General features: G+C 44.3%; 3 protein-coding genes across 3 annotated transcripts; 2 read left to right on the forward strand and 1 right to left on the reverse strand.

The window, feature by feature from the left end:
- LOC133906628 (bidirectional sugar transporter SWEET6a-like) lies at positions 1 to 3,572 on the forward strand. The gene is made up of 6 exons (XM_062348585.1): positions 1 to 253; positions 394 to 430; positions 571 to 787; positions 920 to 1,081; positions 2,593 to 2,712; positions 2,800 to 3,572. Exons 1-6 carry the CDS (start codon positions 211 to 213, stop codon positions 2,956 to 2,958), a joined length of 738 nt encoding a protein of 245 aa, XP_062204569.1. The 5' UTR covers positions 1 to 210; the 3' UTR covers positions 2,959 to 3,572.
- Positions 3,573 to 11,609: 8,037 nt separating this feature from the next.
- LOC133909974 (uncharacterized) lies at positions 11,610 to 12,364 on the forward strand. Its single transcript, XM_062352499.1, has 4 exons — positions 11,610 to 11,707; positions 11,805 to 11,886; positions 12,006 to 12,122; positions 12,246 to 12,364. The coding sequence occupies exons 1-4, from the start codon at positions 11,643 to 11,645 to the stop codon at positions 12,294 to 12,296; spliced, it is 315 nt and encodes a 104-aa protein (XP_062208483.1). The 5' UTR covers positions 11,610 to 11,642; the 3' UTR covers positions 12,297 to 12,364.
- A 959-nt stretch (positions 12,365 to 13,323) lies between these two features.
- On the reverse strand, positions 13,324 to 13,719 carry LOC133904735 (uncharacterized). The gene has a single exon (XM_062346252.1). The coding sequence runs from the start codon at positions 13,717 to 13,719 to the stop codon at positions 13,324 to 13,326; it is 396 nt and encodes a 131-aa protein (XP_062202236.1).
- Positions 13,720 to 18,214: the final 4,495 nt, after the last annotated feature.

Genomic DNA, 18,214 nt, shown 5'->3' on the forward strand with positions numbered 1-18,214 from the left:
GAGACGCGGTGGATCCCCAGCGCCGGGCGACCAGGACTCGCAGCGGGCACCCCTCACGCGCTGCACGCCTATATAAGGTGAACTGCCTCCCCGAAATCCCCAATCGCTTCGGCCATTCTCGATCGCCGCGTAGAAATCCTTGTCTAGTCCCTAGATAATCCCACCCAATCTCCAGCAGCCTACTCCCCCCACTCCCCCGCGGCGAGCAAGATGATCTCCCCCGACGCAGCCCGCAGCGTCGTCGGCATCATCGGTACGTGCTGCGTGGTGCTCTACCGCACGGCTCGGTTCGACCGGGACCGTCTAGAAGCGTCTGGATCGGTCGATCGGCCGCTGGGTTTGGTTCGATTGCGCTGGGTCGGTGGCTGACGTGTGGTTTCGCTCTGGTTGCAGGCAATGTCATCTCCTTCGGCCTCTTCCTCTCCCCTGTGTAAGCCGCCTGCGCCGCCGCCTCGTATCTCTGATCTCTCTCTGCTTCGACTTCGAGAAGTTTGGCGGTTTTGGCTAGGGTTTTGTTTGTACTGATGAGGAGGCGGCGCTGCCTGCATTTGTGTGCGTGTGGGTGTGCAGGCCGACGTTCTTGCGGATCTGCAAGAATAAGGACGTGGAGGAGTTCAAGCCGGACCCCTACCTGGCGACGCTGATCAACTGCATGCTCTGGGTCTTCTACGGCCTCCCCATTGTCCACCCCAACAGCATCCTCGTCGTCACCATCAACGGCATCGGGCTTGTCATCGAGGGCGCCTACCTCATCATCTTCTTCCTCTACTCCACCAACAAGAAGCGCGTGCGTCACCTGACCCTGCATATCATGCGATTTCCCCTCGCTCCCCCGTTTCTTTTCCCGATCGATCTGTTCTAATTTCGAGTTTGATCCGCCGTGTTTAACTCATGCCTCTGCGTTTGCTCGCGTGTGCAGTTGAAGATGCTCGGCGTCCTGGGCATTGAGGCGGCGTTCATGGTCATCGTGGTGCTCTCGGTGCTCCTGGCCGCGCACACCCACGAGAAGCGCTCCATGATCGTCGGCATCCTCTGCGTCATCTTTGGCTCGGCGATGTACGCCTCCCCGCTCACCGTCATGGTACGTACGCATCAATCCAACGCCCTTGACCCCCCATCTCTTGTGCGGCTTGGTGCGTTGCGTTTGAGTCCGCCGCCGCGTGCATGATTTTTGCTGCTAATTGAGTGGACGATCTCGCCAGTGTGGGGAGATCAGATGCATTAATTAGGTAAACTGCGAGTGGTTATCTGCATGGTTAATTTTTTGGGGCCCACATGTCGGTGGATGGTTAAGCTAATTAATCAATATGGATAGAAGTTAGAACTAATACTGTTGGGGGGAGAGATCGAGGTGTGCCTGCCTAATTTGGTTGGAGGCGGCGGTGATGTTGTTGGTGTTGTGTGGATGCGTGCCTGATAGGTTAATTTGGTGCGCATGGTCACTGGCTGATGGGCCCAGCAAGGATTTGGTGGACCTACTTGTCAGTGATTGGCTTGGTTTTGTGTTCACGGGGTTCTACTGTTTAGATTAGATTGAGTTGTTTTTCTGGAACATGTAAGGGAAGGTTAGGCATCTTCTCCAGGTTATGTATGTTCTGCCGCGTGACCACTGCCACTATTAGCTAGATGTAATTAATTACTAACTAGTCTGGGGTTGCCATCACATTTAGAGTTTGTTGCATGATGTAGACACGAGTGGATCTGTTAAGGATTTTGCAGCCTACTCAGGGCAAGTGACTCATCATGTTGTAGTTGAGGCATTATTTGTCTATTAGCAGCATTCATATCTTCGTTATTTGTGAACAGATGGGAAACCAAATTTTGGAAGAACAGATGGGAAAACCAAATTTCGTTTAGAATGTCTCATGGAATGCCCCTGTTTTAACCATCGTGTCGAATCTGTGAACTTATCTCTTGTTCCTGGTACAAATCAACGTGCGCCTGCTAAAGTCAAATTTTCTGTCTGTTCCTGGACACCTCATGATAATTGTGAAAATGCTGTTCGATGTTCTGTCAAAAAGGTCATCTTCTCTACCTGAAAAGATACCACAGCCGGTCCCTACGTGTTGTCTACTTATTCATCTGGTACTTGCATTCCATAGAGGGTGTGTTTTCGTTGTACATCGGATTAGCCAACCAAACTTTGTTCTGTTCCTCTCACCAAACAAGTGTGTTGTTGAGTGACGGGTCTGGAATGAAAGGAATCGATCATCACCGTTGCATCACAAACGTGCGCATTTAAGTGGTTGTGTGCCGCTTAGGTGCTGCAAGTTTCAGGTGTGATAGATAGATTTCGGATCTAGTGTTCTTGGATGGTCCCTAAACCCACGCCTCAGTCTGGCCTCCAAAGAAAGGCCCGGTTCTTAAAAAAAAGTGTTCTTGGATGAACCAAGTACATGTGTCCTTACCGGTACCTTGAAGTGAAGAGGAAGGTGCAGTAGCTAGAGTTCACCATTGCCTACTATGTGTTTTACACTCTGATTGGAAAATAGTGAAAAATATATACCACGCACTCACATATATGTTGTATATTCTTGTTGTTTTTAGATCGATCTAACTGCTGCATGGCATGTTTGTACTGATATTGTGCAGAGGAAAGTGATTACGACCAAGAGCGTTGAGTACATGCCCTTCTTCCTGTCGCTGGTGAGCTTCCTCAACGGCGTCTGCTGGACGGCCTACGCCCTCATCCGCTTCGACCTCTACGTCACGGTCAGTATCCATACACGAGTTCAACTGTTGAACCCAACCAGATATCTCTCGAAACGTACGTGCTAAATGAATATCTCGTGCATGTAGATCCCCAACGGCCTCGGCGCGTTCTTCGGCCTCGTCCAGCTGATCCTCTACGCCTGCTACTACAAGTCGACCCCCAAGAAGGAGAAGAACGTGGAGCTGCCCACCGTCGTCTCCAGCAACGTCGGCGGCGGCAACGTCTCCGTCAGCATCGAGAGATAAGCAGCTATGGCATCATCATCGCCGGCCACCGTGGAGAAGTCGACAAGACTTTACCCGTTGTTTTGCCTTGCTTGTCCTCTAAAGAGTCGTAGTTTTCCTCCTTCCGGACGATGAATGCTCAACTGCTAGTTTCGTCCAGCGCGTCCTGTCAAAGAACAATATAATACCCATGTGGTATAGTTTCCTGAGATAAATTACAATCATGTCACTTTACTACCTCTAATCCTCAAAATTAGACCATCTAGTTTGTTCTGCCCATCTTTTGCGTGGAGACTGAGACCGCTGCGGCTTCTCTCTCTTTCACCGCAAAAGTTGGCGAAAAGGAGACGGGGACTCCTCTTTGGTGGTCAGAGGTCTCACCTACGAGCCGGAGGGGATAGCGATGCCAAGGAGGACTTGTCGCTATCGAATGGGAGAAGAGGCGTGTGGAGCGCGGAGAGCAATTTGGGAAGTTGGTCTCCGGTTGAAAATGACCAGAGCAGTATGCATGGTTACCTCTCCTCCACTTGGCCTACACTAGGCAAATTTTGCACTTGTACCTCGCAGCTGCGTTTCATCAACTGTTTCTCAGCTCATGTATTACTGCGGTCTTGCACGTGTCACGTTCTATATCTGCTGCGTGATAACGGTGCATGGGAAGCTTATGTGCTTACGTCTACCGATAGCTATATTCAGGTATATTTGTTTTAGCTGGAGATTGTGAAAAATAGTTTTTAGATTATAGATTGTGAAAAACTAGATTGTAAAAAGTTAGAGAACCAAAAGCTTTAAGAGTTGTTTGGCTATCTAGATTGTGAAAAGTTAGAAGTCAGATAGGGCCCACTTGTCATGAGCTCTCTCCACTCTCTCCGTCCGGCTCTCTTTCCCCATTCCACTCTTTGACACCTGGCACCCACCTCCCAACACTTTGTAGGCGATGAGTGGAGTCGGGTCGAAGGAGCCGTAGCCGCAGCGGCGGGAGTAGTCGGTGGAGGGGCAGCCATGGGGCACGACGTCAGCTGCACCCACACCGACGACGAGCATGACTACTTCCGCGCGGCGCAGCTCAGGGACCTTGACGCCCTAGGCGCGCTCCTCGTCGACTACCCTTCCCTCGCCTGCAGCGCCACGCTCTATGACCGCCTCTCCACCCTCCACATCGCTACCACCAATGGCCGCCTCGAGGTAGCCCCTTCCCAGCCACAGACACCATGGACATGTTGAGTCGGCACAAGTAGGTGTTGGATCCCATCAAATTAACGCCTTTTGTGGCTGGCGTTGAGCACCTGCAATCCAGCGAGGGAACCAAGTGCATGCAGCAACGTGCCGGTGAAGGCATTGTGGGAGACGTTGAGCGTCTGGAAGCGCGCGAAGTTGCCGACGTTGTTGGGGAGCACATTGCTGATGGTGTTATCGGAGAGGTTGAGCGCGAGCAGCGATGCGCCGAGCTCTCACAGGTCATTGGGTAGTGCGGTGAGGTGGTTGTCACTGAGGTTGAAGAGCTGTAGCTGCCCAAGCTTACCGACGGAATCCTCCGGGATGGCGCCCGATAGGCCCATCTCGGTGGCCGCGAACACCACCACCCGCCCCTCATCGTCGAGAAGAGGAGGCCGGAGGGGAGGAAGAGGAGGCCGATCTCTCTCTCTCTTCGACGGCAGCGGGCCGTGCGGGGAGGCAGCTGCGGGCCGACGGAGAGAGAGACGAGTCAGAGAGAGAGAAACAAAAACACATTTTGTTATGAGATTGTAATGGCAATGGTGGGTAAATACCATCCAACTTGGATGAATATTTTGGTCTTTTTACAAAGCAAAAGCTGAGAGAAGCTGTTCTCTACCGGATTATAGGATTGTGTCAATCCAGCAAGCAGATTGTGAAATCTAAACTCTAGAAGCTGTTGTTTGTTTTCACTTCAGCTTTTAAAAACTGCTTTCTATAATCTGTAGCGAAAACAAACAGTCCCTTAGCTCTATATGTAGATTCTGTGCTACTCACTTTTTTTTTTCAAAGCAGTTATCTGTGTACTACTCACTTTAAGTCGATTGGAGTGCAACAGCAACTTCATAACAACTTTTAAGAAAGTTTGCCGATCATGCAAAACCAGTGTGCTGCAGATTGGGACAAATGCACAAGCGAGTTAGGCTAAATTGTGTGTTTTACCTTTTGATGAATGCAAAACAAAGAAAAATGAGTAATCGTGTTGCGGATTCAATGACACGAGTAGCATATAAGACACACACAACAACAGCTGCAACAGATCTAAATTCAGAAGCAACGTTTCTCGATAACAAAAATTAAAGTTCCTCAGCAAGTTCACATGATATGGTAGGTATAACATCAATATGATGTTGGAACGCAAAATTGGCGGACCCGCTCTTTTTGCTGCAAACAATGATAACAAAAATAAAATTATACTTGTTCAATCTTTGCACGACTCATAGGGAATCGATCAACAAATTATGTTGTTGTACTCCTACATCGTACGCACCAATATGTGGGTCACCATCTACCTGATGGGCAATCCCGCGTTATACAACTTCATGAACGCGTCTAGCTTATGATTGGCACCTTCAGCCCATAGGTTTGCAGATTCCGTAGTCATGGTCGTCACTAAAATATGGCAAAAATATGTTGCTCTCGATGCCATTACTTTTCTTCTTCTTTTTTTTGATGTCATTAGATCACCACTAAACTTTAAGAAAATATTGGAAGCGCTTGTTTACTTGATAATCGGTAACCATGAAGAAAATTTTGTGCTCGGTAAAATTGTGTATACAATCAATTAGAAATTGATTGTCCATACTATTTCTAAACTCTGTCTTTGCCGAGTAAACTATTTCTCAACTTATTCTTCACGAAATCTGAGACATCGTTTGAAAGTGGGAATCTTTCTGACTCCGAAATTGAACCATTGCATGTGAAATTCCTGTGTTCCAAATGAAACCTATTTGGAACCCTCTTTTGCCCCTCTATATTTGAATGCTATCCCCTATTTTTCTCAAGCTTACGCGCGATGGCAGCACTACCGTAGTCCAAAGATTCAGAAAACCGCAAAAGAGAAATATAGCCCATAAACTACTAGATACACATAGGCCTGGCCCAACTTAAACGAGCGCGAACGAACTCTAGAGCCCACTCCATTTCGTTAGGCTCGTTTAACGTTAGTTCGTTCTCCGATTCTCCCCCTCCCCTGTGCAATTTTTCTGTATCGCTCCTCCCCGTCCTCGACGAGCTGAGGACCACGAAACCGGCGGCGGCGGTGCAGTGGCGGCCTGCGAGGCTGCAGACCTGATACGCCGGGGGGGGGGGGGGGGTGGCTGGGGGTGCTTTATGCGTAGTCTCCTTCCCCTGCTTCCTGTCCTCATCTCCTGCTGTCGGTTTTCTTTTCTGAGTAGAAAGTAGAAGCATGCGATTATTACTTGTTAGCTTCGTGGAATTTCGTCTCGTGGCGTGATCTTACCTTTCCTGGGGTTTCTTTACGCATTCTGTGGTGCGGATGTACACCTTGTGGCAATGTCTGTCTGGTGTGCCCAGTCTTGGTGAGCACGCAGGGTAGGTGTATGTGAAAATGCCTGACTGAACTGTCATTGTGGTTCTGTCCGGGTCTTTGCCAACGTTTGGATTTTGTTTTGTTGTTGAGATAGCAGAAACATTATTCAATCCGTCGTCTTTTATGCGTGGCCTCGAATGATTTTGTAGTCTTCAATCCGTATCGAAACATTTCCGTAGGTTTGTTTTTTTTTTCCGACCAAAGTTCTGTTTGTTAGTGTTGGCATGTTACCGCCACTTTGCATTCTCTAAGAATCTAGCATGATGCGGGTTGACGATCATAGTGTTCACGTGTTACATGATCTTTGACTATTATTTGCATGCTGATGTTGTATTCGGTTATCTGCTCAAGAAAATATGCCTACATGTTGCTGTGCATTTTTCCTTTCTCAAATTTTTCCACCGAATATGTCCATCGGTACTCACCTTACGACGTGTGGTTTTAGAGGCCGACAAACACTTTAATATGCTGAAACTTTTGCTGACTGCAGCAGATGACATTTTTCTACCAGCTGTCTATTGTGTAGAACTTTGTCGATGAATTGATGCTTCTTTCTTTCTCCTAACTTCAGAGTCAAGCTGCTGTGAGATGGACAGCTTATATCAGTGCAAGGAGATATTAAAGATCCAGAAGTTTCGGCGTATGGCGTCCTATCCTGGATTCTACTGCTTCACTACCCTCATTACCTATGCTCACACAAGCAATACGTATATAACTGCTGAATACTTCTCTTTAATGGTTACAGAATCCTCGCTTCTTGTTCTTACATGTCAATACGTATATGGCGAAAACACCTTTTCTATCTACCAGTACTTTGTTTTTCAGCAATATATGGCACACCTTCTCTCCCATGGGCAGCTTGATGGAAGTGGTTAGATGCACGATGTGTTTTAGTTTACATTTGAGAGCCTCTACTGTAGTCCCTAGGTTATGGAATTGTGATATTGGTATCGTCAGTAAAATGAAATTCCACAATATCTTGTTTAAAAGGCTGTCTTGGCGATGGAAGAGGATCCTCTGAGTTTACAGGTTAATGTCGGAGCCTTAGTGATATGTTCAGATGGAACGTCCAATGATGTCAGAACTGAGACTTGAGAGCATAAAAGATTTGTAGGCCAATCTCTACGGTATCAATTTGTACAAAAAACCGCTGCCCATTTGAATCATTGATCTTGCAATTCTTCCGTTGAATACAATACAGTAGCTTGTGAGATCTCGTCTGAAATTGTGTGTATTTTGTTTTGGCAACGGGAGGGGAGCTTCTCCCGCATACTCTTAGGAAAGGAGGTGAGCATCTGCACCGACCTAGGCTCGAACGTAGGAGAGCGTACTGGCAACCAATCAGTTTTGCCAACCGAGCTACGCTCTTTCTCCTGAAATTGTGCTTGAACCAGCAAAATAAAAGAATTTGATGGTGCACACTTGTAACATCCTAGGGACCATCACAACCTCGGAGTGTTACTAAACCAAACTACAAGATCATTGAACCTTAAAAAAATTCGGCAGTATCTCCTTTGAAACTAGAGGTATAATTGGCATCAACACACAGAAAGAGAACAATTTATAGATTATCGTACTAGCAACATATAATATCCTAGCAAATGAGAGATATGCCTAGATCATATATCCAAGTCACAATGAGTCAACCATACATCAAAAGGTTAAGAGTCACCAACTGACAACCCAACAAGTCTAAACCATAAGGTAGAGGTGATTGTGCAAACAACACGTAGATACCCATCCCGTATACTTGCCATCACCTCAAGGCACACTTAGAAAAAGAAGCAAGAGAGATTCGAAAATCTCAGTAAGCGAATTGCTTTAACAAGTTATTTAGCTACAATTGATTGAACAATCATTTTTAACAAAGATAATATGCTAAATAGGTTAATATTATCTGAAAACCATAATTAAGCCCGACAATACAACAACATTCACATGCTATCACCTGCTAGCTATGAACTCATAATAGTAATAATATCCAAAATAGTAATAACGTCTTTCCTTGCAATATAAGAACGACATAGATACAATTAAAGTATAGACATCCATATGAGTGCATATGTATGTATAAGACATGCTCTTCCTCACCCTTACCCCTCCACGAGCAATGTAAGGGTGTGCGCCGTACCTCTCCACAAGTACATATAGTGTTGTACTAGTACAGTCACGGTCATAAGACGGTGAAAAAATATCCAATGCAAGATGACATGCTCCATGCATAAAAAAAACATAACTTCCAAGATATTTATAATACTTCTAGAATTACATACTATGATAAATGAACAACTACAAAGCGAATAAACTCGCTTCCTGCACTTCATAAGTCAAGAATCAAGTAAACTTCAGGAAGGTAAACGATAGGGTAACAAGCATCACATTTATTTTATTAGGTTAATTGTATGTAATGCAATCAAAAGGATGGAGGCAACCAAATAATGAGTTAAAGCGTAGCCATCCACTACATTCACTTGTCTTCATCGACAACAAAGACGGGAACTAGTTGCGTCCCAAAGTGGCACCACCTGAACAAGTGCATAATTAGAATCAAACACAGCAACAACACACAACAAAAACACGCTTCCTACACCGATAAACCCACATACACCACTTCTAAAACCTACAGAAAAGCATCTACCACTTGACTAGCACGACGATGGACGGAACCACCCTCTAGTTAGGTCACTCTTCTTCTTGTCCTTCCTCCTTCTTCTTCCTTCTTTCCTCTTTGTTCCCTTGGCCATTTTCCCACGCCGGCTCTCATGCTCCTTGCCGGCTGACTACACACCGACCGACGGTAGTGACGCCAGTGAGGACCGGAGGCGGGCCGGGTTGGCGACGGAGGTGGCGGGGTATATGGTTAGAGTGGGGCGGGTGGTGTTGGGCATAATGGGTGGTGTTAGGCAAAATGGGTGGCAATCGGGGTGGTGATCGATCCCCCAGGCTTATCCTCTCTCTTTTTTTAAAAAAAATTCATCCAACTATCTAGATTCATTAGGCTCGCTACAGATTCATCGAGTGTCCAAATAGGACGTTAGATAGTAAAATGGAATCATCTCGACGAGATCTACACATCCGAGGTCTCCGATCGTCCATCCGAGCAATGGATCAAAAAGTAAAAAATCGCACTCCTCACGGGTCCCATGGTCAATAATTGGATTTGTACATTTTTGGGTATTACATTTGGAAGATCTTTTGGCAGAGCTTGAACAGTGCTTTGGGCATGAAGCTCACTATTAGTACAACTTTTTATCCTTAGACAAACGGTTAGTTAGAGCGGACTATTTAGACTCTAGAGGATATATTGTTGTCCATGTAAAGAATATAGGGGTCCCCTACCGGATGGCCCGCAACGGTCAATTTTTGGTAGTATCCACTTTTGTTCTTTGGTCCATGACCCTGCATGACCAGTCGACGCTAGCGCGACCAGCCGACCACGACCAAGGCCTTCGCAGGATTCCTCGCGACCAGTCCTTACTAGTCGCAGGGCAAGTACTCGTCTAGGCCAGTCAAACCTCATTTAATACCGCTACTCACGCCGTTTTCCTTCCCCAGGCAGTTCACTCCGACTGAGGTGGCATGGTCGATGTAGAGTTATCGTATCCCATCCTGCAAACATTAATTGTTGCGGGACGGGCTTGCATATGTGGCAGGGGCGCAACAGGTGCACGTGAGAAGCCTGCGATAGGACAGGCGCTTCGGGTGCGATAAACGGGGGTGCGGCTGATGGATGGGAAGGGTGCCGCAGAGACCCAGGGTAGGCATAGCACATGCATACTTGTAATGATTATTTATAAGACTTCTACCCCCTGAAATATAAAGGGGGATATCTTCTGTAAACAGAAAGGACGGAGAAGAATACACAAGATGTAGGGCTATTACCCTAGGGGGGTCTGAACCTGGATAACTCTGGTGTTCTTGAATGAACGTGTGTATGTATGCATATATATATATATGTGTGTGTGTGTGTGTGTGTGTGTGTGTGTGTGTGTGTGTGTGTGTGAATGAACGAACGTGATGTCACCTAGAGGGGAGGGGGGTGAATAGACGTTTCCTGAAAATTAAAACTTCACAGCGGATTACTGATTCCGGATACTCTGGGTCAATCCAGGGACTCTGAGGTCTGGATGTTCCGAGCTCAACTCGGATAGTCCGAATGGAACAGGAAATAAAAAACTAAGAACACCTAAGCAAGTATAATTGAATCTAAGGGTTAACACATGTTTCAAAGGAAGCTTAAAGATAATTTCACGAACCACCTGCAACTACAAACTCGCAAACAAATAGATCGGACAAATTGCCCTAAAGATCAACTAGAACGAGTAAGTATGCAAGAAAGTAAATGAGACAAGAATTTGTTTCCCAAAATTCAAATCAAATGATCTTACATCTCTGTTGAGGTGATCACAAAGAGCCGGATCTCTTTCAACTCTTATCCTCACCAAGCAACCAGGAAGATCGAGTTTAGGCTTACTCAAAGCTTCCTCTTTCCTTGTGGAGGTGAGAATGACCTACATAAATTTTTCGAGGCACTCCACAAGCTTGAGTGCTCTCAGGGTGATACCTAGCCATCTATGAGCTCTAAGCTCCAAGAGTAACGAACGCGAATCAACAGTGTCTTGGGAGCTCATCACCGGTGCAGTGTGCGCACGGCTGTAGGTTTTGTTGCAAGATGGTAAACTAAAATCTGCACACCATGTAGTGTCATCACCATTTGCGCAACCTGTAAGCATCTGGTCTAAGTAATGGACAACAATCGCTGACATTATTTTGGTGACGGGGTCCTCGCTTTTTCTTGCATGCCTATGTAATATCCTGCAACCTTCTGAAGAAACCATGCTCATATTGTTGCTTTGCTTCCCATGCTTCATGGGGAATTGGAGATGCAAATGTTCCGCCTTTGTAATTTTGTTTGCTAATTTGTCATTAGCACCATGGGATTCAGTAGAATCAGTTTAAGATCCTGAATCTTTTGCTGATTTCTTGGAATTACTTTCAAGATTATACTATCTGCAGTTTTGTATCAGCTGGCTGTTCAGTAGAGCTATGTTTGTGTCTAACTGAAGCCCCCCCCCCACCCTAAAACCAGCATCAGGCTGCAGTGAGATGAATATTTTTTTATCAATGTAAGGAGATCTTAAAGATACAGTTTCGGCGTATGGTGTCCTATGCTGGATTCTACTGCTTCACTGCCCTCATTACCTATGCTTACACAAGCAATACGTATGTCACTGCTGAATCAGAATCACCTTTATTTACACTTGCATAACCTCATAACTTGTTCTCATCTGCCGGTATTCTCTGTTTGAGCTTATTGCAGCACAAGGGCTGGGATCTCAAGAACCGACCAGTATTATGCTTCCTACCCTGCTGGTACTGAGCTACTAACTGACACTGCAAAGGTACGGAAACCGAATACGTCTTGTTATCAATCTATGTTCCAGTTGGTATTATCATTCATGTTCGCAGTTGCTCACTTACGTCGGAGGGATTATATCTGATTTCATTTGGTGGTTTACAGCTTTACAAGGCTGCATTAGGTAACTGTTTCGATATAGACGACTGGGATCTGATAGAATTCTCCATCATGGTGAAGCATTTTGACCGGCAAGGGAAACCACCGTATGCCTACCATGCTGTAAGCAGTTACCCGTAATTTGTATTTTATCAGAGGGAAACACCCAAGTTCATATGTTCGTTTTGAATATATCTTTCCCACATGTGATGCAATTTTGATATCTACTTTTTCTGTGTTTTTCAGCAATATCTGGCACACCTCCTCTCCCATGGGCAGCTCGATGGAAGCGGTTAAATGCAGGGTGTATTGTTCGTATCATCAGCGCAATGGAAATTTACTAGACCTTGTACAAAATATATCTCTCGCCGGAATGCTGAGTTTAGACGGCATTTGACAACGAATTGTAGAACTCAAATCAGAAACAGATTCTGAATTTTAGGCCATCAGCTGGTACGATATCAGTTGATCAGTACATTTGGCGCAGAAATTTCCGAAAAATCATGACGTTGTCCTGTTCAAGCATTTACGGTGTCCTTTTGTTGTTGAATAAAACTCTTCGAATGTCAAGGCTTATATATTGGTTCGTCCGCCCTTGTCTGAACCTGCCTTTACACCCGTACAGATAATAATTTAATGTTGCAGTGTACCATGGATCTCTAACAGACGAACTGGTTGCCGGTTGCCTTCTGAGCTCGTCGAGCCTCAAGCTTGACTTCAGCCTGTTTCGTAGCGTGCGTGTTGAGTTCGCGCGCACCTCGTCCATGTACTTCAGCCAGTACAGAGGTAGCAAACACGCAAATCAAATGCCACTTTTAGCTAAGGACGAGTGCGTTTTTGGCTCATTTCTTACTGTGTCAAGCCAAATTCTGACCAAATCCGTGAAATTTGGCCTCCATTTGGTTTGGGTTAAAACTTGTCCCTGCCTTGAAAAAGATTGACAAACCAATTTTTTATATAGCAAACCTGGGCAAAATTCGGCCAGGTGAAACGACCGCGCAATTCTGACTAGATAAAATTTTGGCTTGATAAAAAGAAAGTTACTTATTTTCTTTGACTCAGTTTTGATACTGCCACAACATCATGGTGAATATTTTAGTCAGGGGTTTTCTCAAAAAAAAAAAAAGACCTACTGCTTGTTCCATGCGTAATTAGCATGATGAATTTGTACAGCATAAACTGGAGGACATAATATGACGCCATTGTGAAAGAAAAAATTGAAGGAGGTTACACAAGCAAACACATGCACGCCAAAGGATCGACCGATCAAGAACGCCACTACGGTAACATGCATGACGTCGCAGGCACCAGTGTCGGTACCCAGCTAGGCATATCTAGCTTTCTTTGTCGTCGTGACGGCCTCGTCGACGGCGTCCGACGAGCGGCAGAACAGTGCGGCCGCCGCCTCCTTGCCGCTGCCGCTGCGGGGCGCTTGGAGCCGCCGGCCGAGGCTGTCGTAGTGGATGGCGCCGGGGAAGTCGAGCGGCTCGCATCGCTCTCCCATCAGGATCGCCCGGCGCCACAGGCCCTGACCGTCCTCCTCGGTATCGCCGGCTCCGGTGCCGTTGCTGCCACCGTCGGCCGGCACGAGCTGCCTGCCGAGGCAGAGGCTGCCGCTCCGGCGGAGCGGCCGCGGGCGGAGGAGGCGTCGTGTGGCGCGCATGACGCGGCGGGCGCAGGCGGCCACGACGCTGGACACTTTGCTGAGGATGCTGGCCATGGATGGTGGTGCTCAGTGGTGCACCGGTATCGGAACCTGATATAGTCAGGAGTCGGGACTGGCGTGCAAATGGAGAGTGCAAGAAAATTTAGCATGGTTTCCGGGGAATCTCATTTATTGACGGAGCAGCCGGTTTGAATTTAATCAGTTTTCTCCCGTGAAAATGAATCCAACATCTCGGCAGTGTAGAATTGTAGATGGTCTCCATTTTCTAAGTTGGATTGAAAATTGCCAAAGATTTAGTATCTACCCATTGAAAATCTTCATGTCCTATTCTGTATACGACTACGAAAATGTAGGTAAGTACCCTCTCATTCTTAAATAGATACGTACAGTTTCAGAATACATGCATCTAATTCTAAAAATTGTGACCACCCATATACACAAAAGTATCAAGAGTTATCATAAAACAATAATGGTATTAGGAGGGATGTGAACGGTGCTTAGGGACAAAATCGCCATGCTTTTGAGATAATGAGCATGTTTTACTGTGAATTAGTGAATATTAGCATTCATAATGGATAAATATTAGTAGCGATAGTAGTGCTAGGAGGACATCTCAAGTTGAACCATCAGACTTGTCGTGTTTGGGACACCAGAATTTTCTTTTCTGGTTCCTGTGATAATCGAACTTGCTTCCAGTGAAAATCCTGCGAATTTCAGTTGTAATTTCTTCATTCACATGTTAACTGGTCGAGAGACAAGAACAATGGAGACCGGAAATTGGAGGATGATGGTTAGGCTTTAGCATTTGCTAACAACCCTATAACTAAAACTGGTTGTAACTTCTTCATCCACACGTTTCTTGGCTCCAAATTTGACGCACCATTATACTCATGCTGTTTTATTCTTGCGGTCTGACGTAGTGTTCTCCCTAAAACTAAACTTTAACTGTCAGTCTCTCTTATAATAGATCTGTGATCATAGATAAGAGATTTCAAATATGAATTCGTCGATGCCATTCAGTATTTAAAAAACTAGATGTTGTTAGATAATTTTGTCAAAAATCTCAAACTTTGAAAATTGATATGCGTACGTGGCTTATAAAAAGAGACGCAAATAGTATTATGCTTTTCGATGTTTTAGCCTATAAATTTGTCTAATTCGTGGCTCCACTATTTGTCCATGGGCTAAGCGTGACATTCTAATGGGCCCCGAAATAGGACCTGAGCCTTATCCCAACTGTCACTCCCAAACCTCCCCTCGAAACTGTACGATTTTTTATATATATTTTCAAAATTCATATTTAGCAAAATCGGATGCCCATTTCAAAAAATTGCAGGATTACCCTTATGTCGCTCATTGGAAGGGTGACACCTACCTGTCACCCATCCAACGGGCGACAGATGGTGGGGCCGATCAACGGGCAAATAACTTAATGTGGTATTGACGTGGCTGTCACGATGACCTGTCGCCCGTTTGAATGGCAACACACGCATCTTGGCCCATTGGAAAAGGTGTCGCATGTTAGAAGGATGACACCTTCTCCTATATAGCACGCCCTAAGGCTTCATTCCACTCATTTGTGCTAGCCACCAGCAGAGAGTAAGAGAGAGCAGAGAGGAGAAGGAGGAGAGGAGAGGAGAGTGGAGGGAAGGAAGAAGAAAGCAACGAATTTGGATGAGGTATCTACATGATGAATTTGATAGAAGTTAACCACCTATGCTGCTTGTGCAATGAAAGTACAAGGAGGGAGTTAAGGAGATGCAGGGTGGAAGGGATATTCTGCTCTTCAACATGTTTGGTCCAACATGTCTAGTCCAGTTTGAAGCGCCTGATAATCAAGTGCCCTTGTATCTGTAGGGTTGCTTTCTGTCTAAGAAATGATTTTTCATTTTTACAATCGTAATAAGGACAATATATAAATTCAATACCTTTCTCCAATCGATCCTTCTCGGCAGCTGCTAGAAAAGTCATCACACCATCAAGGTACCCTTGTTCGTACGAAAATCGTACATCCAGCTATGATCCATCTACAATTTACGAAGTAAATTAATGTCAAATCAACTTAATAAAATAGAGCAACCAAGCTTTTCATCAAAAAAATAGAGCTACCATGTATGCATGCATGAATGAACCATACGAATGACAATTAATTCGAAATAATTAATGATTAATGTTATATTAATTATATACATGAATACCTAAAAATAAAAGCAAACATTAATTCAAAACTTGTTGTTAAATACTATAGCTATTGATAATTTTATGTTTATATAAAGAAATCCTAAATTTATCTACAACACTAGATTAAAGCTAGCCATTTATAGTAACAAATAATTAAACCTTCATCTATACTTTGAGCCTCATATATACCTAGAACAACTAATATATTCTAGATCATCATGAACAACTAATATATTATATGTTTCACCCTAATTAGGACCTAAGTCCTACTCAATGATATGGTCGGGCCAAAAGCTTATCTTTGCTGGTCATATTTTTGATCCGTCAAGCCTCATTTCATGTATTGATGGGAGCTTGACGATAAATAATGGATAGTTACCATATCTGTGTACCCTAGGGTTTTTTTTAATTATCAGGGCATATCTATATCTCTAGAAACGGGATCCTTGGAAGAAAGGAAATTGCCGGCAAATTTCCAATGCGTCTCGTAACCGGGGTCTATTTCTAAGAATATGAAGGAGGAGTCCAAAAGATGTATGACATCCCTATATATATACGATGCCAATAGACCATGTGGAGGATAAGTCATTACAAGCCATCACAAGCAAGACAAGTCAACATAAGCTAAGGAAGAAGTCACCGATTAGGTTTAGATCTATATAGGCTAGATACACCCCCTTTGTAACAGGTTCAGATCAATACAAGACAAACAGGATGTAGGGTCATTATCCTTATAGAGGTCCGAGCCTATCTAAAAACCCTCTGTGCGTTTTCCTTGTGATTCATCTACTCACAACATCCCCTAATTCTTCAATAAGTTCGTTAGATCAACGATCGTCGACAGCCCTCCTCCTCTGCGTACCCCCACCCTGCATCTCCCTAACTCCCTCCTTATTCTTCCATTGTATAAGTAACATAGGTGTCCTTCCTCTTTCCACTACATCCTATAGTTACATCCTCCATATTTGATATTTCCTGAGCGGGTATACCTCCCAGTACACACTATCTCTCATACGATTGCTCACAATGCTAATGATCATCTCTTGAACCTTATGGTCTATTTTTAAATTCAGCATCAACCAATTGTACGAATTTATGACAATCTTCTGCATAGATCTGGAAATACCCTTGTCTGTTGAGTCAAAGACTGACAGTACTACCCCTTATGGACCATAAAATATTTCATTATTCTCATAAAAAATCATAAATTGCTACTTATCTGACATACCTACCAACCATCGACATAAAACTCTACCATTATTCCAACAGAAAAAAAGTAAATCTACATCTACAATATTGCAACATTGATTAAAATCATAGTCCAACAGTTAATCTACATTGCCAAAAAAACCCCCCAAGTCACTACATATAAAACCTCTAAATCCTACATCTATTACCTATGTTGTGTCTAAATTCTACATCTAATACATAACGTATGTCTAAATACTACATCTAATTGCTAAAATATGTGTACAAACTATATCTAATTGATAAACTATATCTAACTCTATTTTTAAACCTAAATCTACATTTTAACCTATGTCTAAACCCTATATCTAACCTCTAACCTATGTCAAAATCTAGCACTAGTGACTATCCTACCATATTTGTAAAAAACGAAGTAAAAACATACATTTTTTCTCCGACAGAGCTTCGCCTCCTATTTTTCCTCCCTCCCCTCCCCTCCTCCCTTTCTCTGCACTGGCACAAATGAGCTACTAATGTTGGCCAGGAGCGCACGACCGTAGTATATAGCAGCAAGATCTTGCCTGAACAGGGACAACACCTTTTGGATGGGCCCACCAGGGGTGCCGCGAGAAAGATCTCGCCCGTTCACTAGGAGAGACCTTACTCCCATTCGATGAATGAGCGACACATTAATGTGGCCGTCAAGTCACCACCCTTATAAAATTTGAGCCGGTTTGACTGTAAGGCCCACAAAGTATCGTCCGTTTATAAGGTGAGACATTATCTCATCTGATAAATGGACAATAGTAGTCTAGTCTTGCAAAATTTTCAAACAAACATGTAATTTTACAAATATTAAAAAATATATATAAAAGATTCTACATCTGGCCGGCTGCCGCATTCATGCCCGTTCCTGCATACAGAAACATGTATATATACATAAACAAATATTCAAATATATATTTCTTAGATTTTAAGACGGTTTTAATTAATTATGAAAAGTTCTAAATAGGAGTTCTTAGTTAATTAGGAAAAATTTTAAGGGGTGAAGTTTCATTTTTGGAAAAAGAAGCCGTAGATGGCTTATTTTTAACTATTCCGTTATATTATATGCGTTCAAACATGTACTAAAAATTTGCAAACAACTGTGCCGCATTGTGCTCGAACAGGGCCGCTTCCG

Source organism: Phragmites australis, chromosome 2 (genome assembly GCF_958298935.1).
Source record: "Phragmites australis chromosome 2, lpPhrAust1.1, whole genome shotgun sequence".
NCBI lineage: Eukaryota > Viridiplantae > Streptophyta > Magnoliopsida > Poales > Poaceae > Phragmites > Phragmites australis.

Excerpts from the sequence above, each read along its gene's own strand:
- LOC133904735 (XM_062346252.1), bottom strand. The coding sequence starts at position 13,719 with ATGGCCAGCATCCTCAGCAAAGTGTCCAGCGTCGTGGCCGCCTGCGCC.
- LOC133909974 (XM_062352499.1), top strand. The coding sequence starts at position 11,643 with ATGGTGTCCTATGCTGGATTCTACTGCTTCACTGCCCTCATTACCTAT. Across the intron at positions 11,708-11,804 it reads TATGCTTACACAAGCAATAC|CACAAGGGCTGGGATCTCAA; the intron begins GTATGTCACTGC and ends AGCTTATTGCAG. Across the intron at positions 12,123-12,245 it reads CACCGTATGCCTACCATGCT|CAATATCTGGCACACCTCCT; the intron begins GTAAGCAGTTAC and ends TGTGTTTTTCAG.
- LOC133906628 (XM_062348585.1), top strand. The coding sequence starts at position 211 with ATGATCTCCCCCGACGCAGCCCGCAGCGTCGTCGGCATCATCG. Across the intron at positions 431-570 it reads GGCCTCTTCCTCTCCCCTGT|GCCGACGTTCTTGCGGATCT; the intron begins GTAAGCCGCCTG and ends GTGGGTGTGCAG. Across the intron at positions 1,082-2,592 it reads CCTCCCCGCTCACCGTCATG|AGGAAAGTGATTACGACCAA; the intron begins GTACGTACGCAT and ends GATATTGTGCAG.